The 12957-nt window shown below is 41.0% G+C and overlaps 1 protein-coding gene across 3 annotated transcripts in view; it reads right to left on the reverse strand.

Moving 5' to 3' along the window:
• Sema3a (semaphorin 3A) overlaps nt 1-12957 on the reverse strand; it is a 453595-nt gene that overhangs the window by 188814 nt on the left and 251824 nt on the right. For all 3 annotated transcript variants that reach the window (XM_087206759.1, XM_087206760.1, XM_004839772.4), the window contains exon 3: nt 7771-7962. In XM_087206759.1, coding sequence (XP_087062885.1) covers nt 7771-7882 — 112 coding nt within the window. In that variant the 5' untranslated portion in view covers nt 7883-7962. The remainder of the gene's footprint in view (nt 1-7770; nt 7963-12957) is intronic.

Below are 12957 nucleotides of genomic sequence, written 5' to 3' on the forward strand. Positions count from 1 at the left end.
TGCTCCTGGTAGCTGTCTGTCTATTCTTTCTGGGCGACATTTCCTCACTGTCACCAGATGTGATGGCTGTGTCTAGATGTCCCCCCAAAGCCTCATGAGGTCATAGGTGGGGCTTTTTCACAGTGGCTGAACCTAGGTGTGTGATGCTGGGATCAAGAGTGTATGATTACTAAATCAGTGCACTGATTGGCCTGGCATAGTTCTGAATGCGGATAACAGGAAGGCCACCCTAGGTACGGGTGCTACCTGCCCTAAGTGTGTGTGGCCTGGATGTGATATAAGGGACAGAAAGAAGGCTGTGTGCTTGCTTGCTGCTTCACTCTTCAGTGCTTGCTGCCTTCTGCCTGCCATGGGCCATTTCTGCTCTGCTGCACCACCCCGCCTTGGAGCCTGCTGACTATGGACTGAACCTCTACACACTGTGAGCTAAATAAACCTCTTCTCCAACTTTGGGCATCAGGTATTTTGTCTCAGCAATGAGAAAAGTAACTAAGACACCAGGTCTATAAAACTTTATCCATTTACATACAGTCCAAATGCCAGTCTGCAGGCGTAGGAGTGGCCTAAGGAAATTAGTCTTTTAATTTCTCCCATCTCTTCAATTACTTGAGATCAGAATCTCTAACAAAGATTGCAATCTATTTTGCCTGTCCACAATTCAGTTAGGATTCCTAAGCTTTTCCTATCACATCCACTCTCCTCATAAAGCAGGGGCTCAGGGGCTGTGCTGAGGCCCAGGGTGGTCCCGAGCCAGTGGTGGAGCTGGAAACTGGGGGGAAAGAGGTTAAGACAGAGCCACAGGGATCGAAGGCACTGCTGCCCTTGGCCCCTGGAAAATAGGAACCACGAGATGTCCAATGTATTGCGTCCTAGCCAACATTCAGAGAGGAAAGGCAGGATTCTCCCCAGAGTGGAGAACGGAAAGCAGGCAGCTCAGGTGGTTCAGTGATATTTCCCAGGCCAAGGGGACAGAGGTGCTGCACACCAATGGACAAGTGCAGTAAACAGAAGCAGGAGCCATCTTTCCTATCTTCAGTCATTGGGTCTTACAGTAGCCTCTCCCTCCCTCTCCTCCCTCTCTCTCCCTCTCTCTCTCTACCCCCCCCACCCCCCGGCCGTCAGGACTGCAATAAGAGGGAATAAGGGCGATCAAACTACTTTGTTGGAAGGAATGAAATAATTTCTTAAGCTGTTCTGGAGTCTTCCCGGGCTTACTGTGTGCAGCACCACTAAACCTGGCTCCCGCCTGCAGCCAGTGCTGCAATCGCTGCAATAGGTTTACTCGTAATTATTTCGCTGAGTATAAATTTGTGTGCATTTCTGTATTAAAAAAGAATTATATTTCATGAACGGGCATAAATTTATATTAAAAAGCTAAGCTAAATAAAGCCCCAGGTCGGTCAGAGTGCGCTGTGACAGCCGTCGAGAATGTAAAGACGGGAGGACACGCCAGCTCTGCAGCCTGCAGTCTGTGGTGACCATGACCCCTGAGCAGTTCCCCAGGCTGCTAGAAGTCAGCTCAGGAAGCTGAGGCCCTGCTTCACTTGGCCTGCTGGTGAAGACTCGCGGGTGATGCTGTATTTCATCTAAAGACATGTTTATGCTCGCCGCGACACTCTGAGCCCCTGCAGGGTGTCCTCACACAACCACATCTTCCAAGGCAGGAAAACCCAAGAAGTGACAGGAGCCCTTCAACTGCAGCCCCTCTGGGTTACCCTGAGCTTGCAAAAATACCGAGACCAAATTGTCCTTCATATTTATCAGCAGAATTTTATTTCTGCTTATCTCCACTCCCGAGGTCAAGTATAAATTGTATATTTTCTTATCCTGGGTTTGACAGAGTCCAGCTTTGTTACTGGTTGGGGGCAGTGTGTGAATTCTCTATTTATGCCCATGTTTATATCTCAGCAGTGGAGGAAGACAGTAGTGGAGACATGCAGCCTTATTTGCTTCAGATAAAATCTACTGATTTCTTCATGTGCTTAATTTTGGTAATAATTTAAAAGGAGCTAAAAGTTAAAAGGAGTCATTTAAAAATATATATATGTATATACATCAAATGTAATTTTCTACACATTACTTTCTCAGTGAACTATTATCCAATTACAGATGATGGCAGTAACTTAATAATGTACCAAAGTGGGCTAATTTCTTTCTGATATTTAGAATTATGATTTAAAATACGCAGACACACACACAGAACTGGTCATCCACCATTCTAGTTGCTTGGTACAACTATGTCACTCATTAGTTTGCTTTATAGGTTGCAGATCAAATCAACTTCAAGTAAATAAAGTCACATTTAATTTAAAATGTACTTGTAGGTTTCTCACTTATAACTGCTTCCTCTCTCGAGTAAAATAAGTGCACCCAAGGGTCGCATCAGCCTCTTCAGCAAAGTCCATCTTAGCTAAGTCTTCTCTTTTGTACACGTTACAGCTCATGGCTCAGGCTCGCTCCCTAAGTTTGGCCTCCACACATTACTCTGCATGTTTATTCTAGCAGCCTGCCAATTTCCAAACTGATGAAAAGGGCTGTCACAAAGTGCTAGTGCCACCTATTAGTAGAAGCCTAGAACTACACATCATGGTAGTTCCTTTAAATGGCACCTGAGAAGTCAAGAGGGGTAAAACCATCCCAAGCCTCACACTTGTTCTCATTTATGTTTACAACTTCTGATCCTTTAAGTATAATGTCAGACTACAGGCATTAGACTCAGTGTAACATTGTCCCAAGTTTTGGACATATTATGTGCAACTTTGTAACAATGGATCATTTTATTATAGATTTATGTTCATAAAATTATGACGAGAGTAAGGATTTATTGGATTAATATGTAACTTTCCAAGATATAGTAACAGGACCTTATAAATAAAAACTGATAATAATCAATCCAAAATTTATTTTAGTAGTGGTCACCTTGGAAGACTTTAGAAAATTTCAAGTATAAATTCTATTAAAATGGTGCCACCTTTACATTTAAAATTCAGCAAAAGTTATGAAGGTGTGGCATTTTGACCTTTGGAGTTGAGATGCATCAATATGTTGTTGAAATTTAAATGAGAAAATTTGGGAGAATAGCTTAAATCACCTAATTTTTTATAGACAACTTAAAGTTCATGATAACTAAAAGATACAAGTTTCTTAAAGTACACATCTAAAAATGTGCCATAAAATGTAGTCCACAATATAAGTATATACTTATACTGAGGCTAATACCTTCTATAAGCAATGGTTTAACCTTTAGTCTTACCAATAGGGATGTATGTGACTTATTAATAATTGACATTAACTAAGTTTATTTCTGAAAGAGCTTTCAATGGTTTTCATGTTTGTGTACGGACTCCAAATATAATTGATGCCATATCAGGATGTATTTGTTAATTATATCGTTTATGTGTGGTAAGTAATCAGAAAACAAATGGAAATTAGATATCATAGATGCACATATGTAATTAGCTGGTTAAATGTCTAGGTACACTATAGTATTTGTGATGCAAATAATTGACATAAATGGAAAAATATAAAAATTAGCATTGGGAAAATATCTGTTCAATGTCCATGTTTATTTCAGCTAGTGATGACTCAGTATTACTGGAAGTTGATAGTTTGCAGGCGTGGACGGAATGGCCCTGCGGTCTCAGTTCCTCGCCTACTCACTGAGTCCACACCTCTCCGGCCAGTATTTCCAAGGCCCAGCTGGCTGAGCGTGAGCAACAGAGCCCCGGCCAGGGATGACCACGCACCCTCACCTGGCCTGGCCAGGGCTGCTCACGGGCTGTGACCATGGTGTATTATTTCTCTTCACTTTCACTTGTTTTGTCAGGACATACTTGTGAATAGATATTTTTCCTTTTCATTGTGTTTATTTTCTGATTTCAGAACCAATCTGATTCAAAGTTGGCAAAACTTGAGAAGGAAAAATAATGTCAAATAACAATCAGCAAGTTCCAGACCCGCAGCCAAGGGGGCAGGCATGTTTTCAAGGAATGTTTGCCTTGTTGTTCTATGCACACACGTGTGTGTGCATGCGTGCCTGTGTGTGCTTTGCTCCCTGAAAATGTTCCTTTTACCTCTGAAGAAATTTTTCAGTGTAGGACAAGTTTTATCTTATATTATATGAATATGTAAGATATCAATGAAAACTTTTCGTAGGATTTATTAAATAGAAATGTCATTTTAGACCAATAATACTTTAACTGTTAAGAATTTTACTATAATTCACTAGATAGCTAAAAGTACTTTTTCAACCAGAGTTATCAACATGAAGATATGCATTTCATATACAATAATATATGCATATGCATATACACAAACATGTACCGATATATACATACATATGCTTATAGAATCACATGCTTGTGCACATATATACACACTACACACACACTGCTTTGTTAAAAATAAATTGCTGAACAGAAGTCAAGTTTGGTTAGTAATTATTCATATTACATTGAAGCAAGCAGAATGAGTGAAATAAACTTTTGAAATTTTTAGTTTTGAATTTTAATTAAAATTGTCTTCTAGTATCAGAAAGACATGAGAACTTTGCTTTAACTTGTAGTACCATTCTTGGAATAATTAAGTAATTTGACTTTAAAAAAGAAACTTGCAGCAAATATAAAGAAAGACTTTCAAATATCTACTAGTTATTGAAGCGTTATTTACTGAGTCCTCCCTATGAAGGTTAAAATCATTGGTTTAACCTCTGGTCACAAGATCACCCTCACATTGAGAACTGCATGTGTCTTTGATTTCTGCCCGAACTGAAGCACACAGTGTTCTGGGAAAAGCCATGACACTGAATGATGGTGCAGTTGCCATTTGTTTAAAATCCCAAACCTGTTTTCCTCTTGTGATTCACAAAGATTTTCCTGAAGGCTTCCTTGTATCATGTACCTCAAGTGACAGATTATGTGACTTTCCAGTATTTCATGAGAAAAGTGAACTTTGACTAGTTTTGAGATGATGCAGATATGCACTCATTTTAAGAGGGCGTATTTTGCCACTTAGCTACATTATATACATTTAAGGAAGGCAGCAGTATGCCTGAGTGAGTGTTTCTTGAGGATAATTTCTATGTGACTGCTGAGATTTACAGAGTTCTCACATTTTCTTCTCCCACAAGGATTCTAAATCAGGTTGGTTCAGAGGAAAAGCCAGCATACCCCATTTTTCTAATATTATCACTTCTCCAGATGGTCGGAGCACATCTATTCAAATAGTTCCCTTTTCCTAGAAAGTAAGAGGTACCTTAGGAGCTCTGGGTACACACAGCTCCAAAGGCTGCCTCTCGTTTTCACTTCTTTCTTTCTCATTGAACACAGCCACTCTGTCCCATCTGCTGCCAGGCAAAGTGCACTGGTGATGGCCTGAAATTTCATCTAGGGGCCCTGAGCACGAGAGGGTTAATGGTGGATCTTTGAAAACAAGTGACCATGGGAAATTAGGGTTGGCAGGGATTTAACTCTTCAGGAGTCATGCTGGAATATTTCTAAGGACAGTGCAAAGGATGTTTTAACTGTGTTTGACATCTAATTAAGGAGGAGAAAGAAGTAGCTTTAAAAACAAAATCTCTCTTGTAGTATGAAAACAAACCACTGACAACTGGCTTCCAGGCATTTGCTCTGGCAAACTAAGGGTACAAGTAGAGACAAAAGGTAATGACAGAGCAGTGATGAGACAGAAGGAAAAGTGCCTGGACCATTCCTTTCATTCTTCTTGCTGTTGTCCATTTCATGGTTTATTTTACCAAGCTGCCAAGTTTTCAGTCAATCAGTGGAATTTTCATACAGGTGTGGGGCAGTTTTTGATTTAAATGAAAGCAGAAAAATTGTGACAGATGCCAAGTCTTGTTGGATACATCTTGTCAGTGTACACAGTTTGCTTTATCAGTGTACACAGCAAAGGAGTCTTTTAATTAAGTACTATCTCATGACTGGATGTGTGCCCCTCTGGAATCTATAGAGGAGAATAATCTATTACCAAGCCAATGAATTTCTTATAAGCTAAGCATGGATACTTTTACATTTTAAAATGTATTTATCATTTAGATAACCAATACTAACTGTAGTATATTTTAAAAAATGTAATTGCTAATTTCAAATGTGGGAGTCAAAAATTTTAGCATGTAGGGATTCATATCTTTTAGAGTTAAAGTGTATGCTCAACTTACTTATGAGAAATACAAACTTGGATAAAGTACACCATCCATGTAAGAACTGCTTGATGGCACTCTATTCAGGAGTTAAAAATTGAAAGCAAAGAATGATGCGAACACACTTGCCTAACATTACATACTATGGAAAAATTTAAAGACACTTATTAAATAGAAACATAGTAGAGACTCAATTAAACATTTAGTAGCTGCTATCTGATTTTTAAAACTCGTATAATAAAAGCACAATTTTTGATGCTTCAAATCTATTTATAACTAGAAAGACAAGAAAAACTTACAGCAACAAGAATTTCCAATTCAATGTATTTTATCCAAGTTTTAAGTCCAAATAAACATGTTTAATAGGTGTTTAAGTTTCTAATTCAAAGGGTGAAAATGTCATCTGTCTTTCTTGTTTTATAACTTTATTCACTCCAGAACATTTAGAAAGAGATGTTTCCTGCCATGTGCAAAATTAAAGCATAGGTATCTCTGACATGAGAACAATGTACAATAGACAGACATCTTTGCAGATATTCAGTAGTTTTCCTTTACCTTACAGGCTTAAAACTTAGCATAATTGAAGCTTCTCACCGCCCCACCCCCAAGCCTCGAAACCTGAGACCTCTCAGCAACCAACACCTTAGGGAGTAAAACTACTGGAGTTAAAACAATTTAATCTTCAACTTCATCTAATCATACCTGAGTTATATGAATATTTCCTGCCAATAAAAGTTATATATTTATATATCATTTTGGAATCATTTTAGCATTACATTACACATCAGTGCATAAAATCTATCCAACCAGATGTAGATTTTTTTCTTTAAAAAATCCGTATTTAAAAACAAGCACATACATAAAACTTTAATAAAGCACCATGTGATGAGGTTGGTTTTTCTTTCTTAAATTTATACTTTCTGAAAAAGAAGTTCGCATGACTGTGTAGCTAGAGAGTAATGTCTTCAATTCTCACTGTGGTGCATATGGAAGGAAATTACATTATATTTCAAAGGCTAGCTTGACACCAATTAGTCAAATACACAGTCTTTTGTGCAATCCTAACACGCTGCGGAAAACTAGTCTGTTCTCTCCAGTTTATATTCTCTTGGCAAATCACGATCTACTGCTTATGTTAAGCATCTGATTGTCAGATTTGAGCAAACTGAATATTCATGATGGTGATTAACCATTTCGTGCCTAAAACTAAGAAAATACGATTCATCACTCCAATTATTCTTAAGTCAGGCAGGCACATCTATAAAGAGACCATTTTTGCATTAGTATTGTTTTACAAAATATTTTAATAGAAGTAAAGTCAGAAAAATTAACAGAAGATGAGACAGGATCATAAGATACACAGATCTGTCTGCGCCCGGCATGCAGCTCCTCTCGGAAAATGTGATTAAATGTCTTTGTTTGCACTTAAATTGTCACAAGTCAAACAGAAGACCTGCTCTTTTTAAAAAGTATTTAAATGGCCTCCGGAAGATCAACAGAATCACAGAGGTTTCCCCGGCTAAGTGGAGGTTTGAGGGTCTGATGGGGAGGGAGTTGGAAGGAGGGCGGACGCATTACAAAGCCAGCCAAATAAGAGGAAAGCCAGGACTTACCTTTGTAGGATAATTTCAGCCTGGGCACATTGTTCTTCCCGGGTGCGTGGTTTGCTCTTGCTGTGAGTAGAGCGCTCCAGAAAATGCAGACCACCCCGGCCAGCCGGCCCATGCTGCAGCCGCCGCGGGTCCTCGCTGCCACCGCCTCGCTGCCCGTGCTGTGTGGCCAGAGAAGTTCAAACAATCTGGAAACTGGAGGTAACAGGTGACTAGGTCAGTTTCATTCATAAATGCAGCCTATCCAGCCCGAATGGCAACGCCGGCTCCTCTTCCACTGCCACGGTCTCTGAGGCACAGAAACTTCAAGCCCTCCAGAAGAAGAAGAAAAAAAATCGAGCCAGGCACTGGATAATGAGGCACAACTGTTGTGTGGAGAGAAAAAAATTAACAAGGGCTGCTGCAGTGGTGGTGGGGAGCAGGTCCTTTTATCTGAGCTCCTCTGATAGCTGGTGGCGGACACTAATCCTGCTGGCTGCTGCTTCATTCGGCTCCGGGGAAGCAGAATGAAAGGGAAACAGAGAGAGAGAGGGAGAGAGGGGGAGAGAGAGAGAGAGAGAGAGAGAGAGAGAGAGAGAGAGAGAGAGAGAGAGAGAGAGAGAGAGAGAGAGAGAGGACAGGGCGAGCCGGAGCAGCAGACTTTCCTGTGCAGGCAGAGCCCAGAGCACACAGGATCCCGGATCCCACAAGGCAGGTCCCCCAATCCCAGCGCTCCTGGCCGGCTGACAATGGGAGAACAAGCACGCTGTGCTCCCCTGGCCTCCTGTCACACACATGCGGAAAACATCTCGCCTCCAGATCGGAGCCGGGAGCACAGCCCTCCAGTCAGAGAGCCTGTGAAAGGCATGTAGCTATAAATTTACTTCCCCAGGCAAGCATTGTTTTATAGCCATTTTTCGGTGCAATGTTGAATAAAAGAATCTGAATCATGCTACCTACAGAATTTACGATTCATGCTCAGTGCACACTGCTGCGGAACTTGTGCACCATGCATGTGTGTGCATATGTGTCTGCGTGCACACCCACATAGATAAGCTCTCCTCAGTGCAACTTTAACCCCTGACGGGTTTAAAGCCTTGTTAGGGATCATGCCCTCCTCCCAGCAAAGCGTGGCTCCTCCACCCCACCCCCTGCCCCTCTGCAATTTCAGGGAAGAAATTCCTAGTAAAGCCCATTTCAAAGATCAGTTCAAGACAAAAATAGGTCCAGTGAGTATTATAAATTACAACAGGGGATTCTCGAAAGGGTACTCAGAATTGTAAAACCTCTAGCTTCCCAGCTCTTGGAAGGCTCCGGCTAGCATTTTAATGCATTACTTCTCATTAATTAAAGCCACTTCCTTAGTTTTGGCTTCAAGGTCAGGGGAAGATGACAAAGTTCACAAAAGTCCCAGCTGAGAGTCAAGGACCAGCATAAAGAACACTTCTGTGTCTTCATGAGCCAGCGAAGTGTCACTAAATTTTCTGGGGAAGCACATGCCATGTGTTCAGGGAGTCCTGCACACCAGGAGTGCTTGATAAGGCAGGCAGGTCTCTGCTGTGCTGTTTTGTCTCTTATTTTTCTTCCAATCCTCCACAAAGCTGATGTGCTTATAGGGTGTGTGAAGGGTTCCCATCCTAGGTAACAGGAGAGAACTTTCTTTATGGCCCCTGCACTTGAAATGGAAGAGAAAGGATATGGAAATTTCTTAACTAAAAAGAGAGCAGAGTCTCATGATTAAAACCACAATCACTTCCTGAAGGTAGTTCAGAAATCGTGTACAAAATGACCTAATATTGTCCCTCAGCTTTTGTGACTTCATGCCTGTGGACTAAGAGAAAGAGCGGTCTCTCTTGCTGCTGCACATGTGTTAGGTGCTGAGGAGGAGGAGAAGGAACGGAAGGGGATGGGGGGGGCAGGCCCTCTTTCTGCCCCTAGACTGACTCAGCAAACAGCCCCTCCGCAGTTGTCAGTCTGCAGCCTTTGGATCTGGGAGACCCTGTAAGGAACAGAAATCCCAAATCCTATTGATCTTCCTCCCTCCTACACTTGTCATCCTCAGTACTTTCCCACTCTGCTCAGTGGACAAAGGCTCCGAAGGACAAGCAGCCCCTCTGGCCTCTGGATCACTCAGGGCAGTGTCTTGCTGGTGGCTCCTCCGGACTGGGCTTCCAGCCACCCCTGAAGCATCCCGTGTTGAACCTGGCATCAGCTACTTTCACTTTTTCATTTATATGTTTTAAACGTCAGAAGGTGTCTCTTTCACTATCGGTCTTATTACACACAGTAGGAGAGCAAGTCTATTTTGGTCAAAACTACATAGGATCAGCAAATTAGAAGTGTGTCCATTTCACCTGTGCAATGTCTAATCTTGAAACGTTCAATGTGTTCCAGGAAAAACAAAAAGCTGTAAGTAAAACAGATAGAAGAGGGCTGGCATTGGCTATAGGGAAGAAAAACATTCGATCTGGATTCCGAACCACAAAATCAGAACAGTTATTTCATTTTGTAAGACACAATTGAATGCAACGTTTTTGCCTAGAATTTGATCGCTTAGATATCCCCATATTTACAAACACACATTTCTTAAACGTTGATGTATTTATTTATATGTAATAGGTCTCTTACCCTCAATATTTTTAATCAGCTTTGTATTTTTCAGATGCTTCAAACTAAAATATATGCACAGTTACATTTGCTTTGTTTTTGCAGATGTGTTTTAATTTTAAAAAGTTAAAATGTAAATCCTCAAGTTAGACATAATTGTCCTAGGTTGATTTAATTGCAAAATAGTAAAAAAGTCCAGCCACACATAAATATTTGTCCTGTGATTTTAAAAGGAAGAAGAAAGAAAGATAAAATAATTACATACATAAAAATTACTTGCAAAAGTATTTGGACTCATATTTCTGCTGCTTTCTCATTAGACTTTGGTAGGGTTAACTAAAGCTGTTTTCATTTTTTGTATACTCCCAAACACCTGAGAAGTATTTAACTACAAGGCTTTGCTCACCTGGGGTGGATGCAAGGCAGAGGACCTGGTGGTTGTTCAGAGCCAATCAGAATCTGGCTGCAGATGGGACCCTGGGTCTGACCCTTCTCTGGGTGTCTCCTCCCTGGGAATGTGTGGTCCTAGGATGGAGAAAGCCATGAACCTGCTTTGGGGGCCACCGATGTTACTGTACAGTGACTACTTTTTAACAGCAACTGACCCTGAATTTAATAATGAATCTAAGATACAGGTAAAATATTCCTTGTTTCTTCCTCTAAGCATTCTATCTTGAATCGTTCTCTAGGCCACAATCTACATCCTGTACTCTACTTAAGACTATTTGCAAATGAGCTTCTCCCTCACGTCTTCTAACATTTCAAGTTTGGAAATACAAGTCACTTTTGCCAGAACGGCAAATTTTCCTGAAATGATGATGAAGATGTGCATACATGGCTGTCAGCGAGGCAGGGCTGAGCACGGCCCGCTCCGGGCTGTCATAGAGGACAGGAGTGGCAGTCCTCTGCTGCTGAGGTCGATTTTCCAGGGACGCAGCACTTCCAACTTCACAGAAGGTCAGGTATCTCTTATTTTTTCCAATAAAAACCTGGGCAGTCACAGAAGATTAAAGTATTTTTCCACTGGAAAGTCATTTTAAGTTGTTCCATATATTGGATGGAACCAGTGTGTCTAGTTTTTAAAAGCCCGCTGTACTCTGTGATCATGGAAGAACCAGTCATGGCAGTAAACATTGTGATTTAAGAGCAGAAACTGAAGTTCTAACTGGGGAGATGAGGTTCCAAGAGATTTCCTAGGTTATAAATGCCCCGAATCTTTCCATGAGTGGCCAAAGACACTTGCTGTATTTGTGCATAAAAGGAAATAAGGAGAATGTATGTTTTAATAGTATTTAAAAGATTTAATGGATGACATGCACTGAAATTATGGTTAAACAAGCTTACCCCCCCACGCCCTGGATTAGCCCTCCCTGGTGTGTGTTACCCACAGAAGTAGATGCCTCTTAAAGGAAATTAGAGTTAGGCATTGCAGAGTGAGTTTAATCAGTTCTACTAAGAAATGCATCAACAAGGAACCAATGCTAAAAACAAATTTCAGTACTCTTCCCAAGGTGTTTTTTGATTGAGTCATAGGAAAAAGCATACATTGTATTAGTTTCCACCCAACATCTGCTCCTCCCTGCTATTTTTTTCTTCAAGGGACTGCTTCATTAGTACTTGAGAAAGGTCTATGATCAACAGAATTATAGCAAATGTCATAGTCGAACGTGTGCCCTTGCTCTGATACTTACACTGAAATTCACATTTAATGAGCTTTTGCTGGTACAGGGAATTTGAACCTCCTTTTTTTTCCCTCAAAGAGAATTGTGTGGGTGAAAAAATTCTTTAGAAGATCAGAAGACATCCTATTAATTGGGAAAACTAAATATTTGATGTATTATTCATTCTAGCCAAAAATGCTAGTTATTTAAGAAGTACTGCAGTGGCGGACGGGAAGTGGGGTGGCAGGTTAAAAGCAATGTTTCAGAAATTGAGTTACTTTCCATAATCAGACCCTTCTGGATGCTTTTAGCCTAAGCAGCACAGGAGAGCCTGAGTGGAGAAAGGAACTGGAAAATGGAGGGGAATTCAGCCTCTAAAAAGCATTCACCCCCACCACACGAAGAGAGGGTTTAATACAATAATCCTGTCCCCTCCTGGAATAAGTCTGTGACACTTTGAAAAAGACAGCTTATGTTTTCCTTGCAACATCAATGTTTAAGACATTTTAAAGCAAATAGAGTCTTAGAAGATAAGACTCCTTGTTGGTGAAACAAATTCCAAGTGATAAATATGAAATTAATTCAGAAGGAGATAAGAGCCTATCGGGAGCGCTACATTTTGTTGCTGCAAATTTCAAGAAGAATCTGATGATTAAGACTCTCAGAACTTACAGAGGAAAATGCTAGTGACGAGCATTCTTTGCTGTGACAGTTTGGGTAGCAGAACTCGGGTTGGTCCATTTGAAAGGGTGGAAGGCAGCTGGGGACTGCTCACCTCAGGCAGCCTCCGAGTGGCTTACAGGGGCCAGGCCCATTACAGGAGCGGAACTTATTGCCTGCTGGGGCTCCCTGGTGTTTCATCTCCTTAACTCCATCGTATATATCCACATTCCAAAAGCTGTTCTAAAATACATTTTCAGCCAGGTTAATGAGGTTGTCATCC

Source organism: Heterocephalus glaber, unplaced genomic scaffold (genome assembly GCF_053883595.1).
Source record: "Heterocephalus glaber isolate CG9 unplaced genomic scaffold, H.glaber_assembly_v1.0 deba00000678, whole genome shotgun sequence".
NCBI lineage: Eukaryota > Metazoa > Chordata > Mammalia > Rodentia > Bathyergidae > Heterocephalus > Heterocephalus glaber.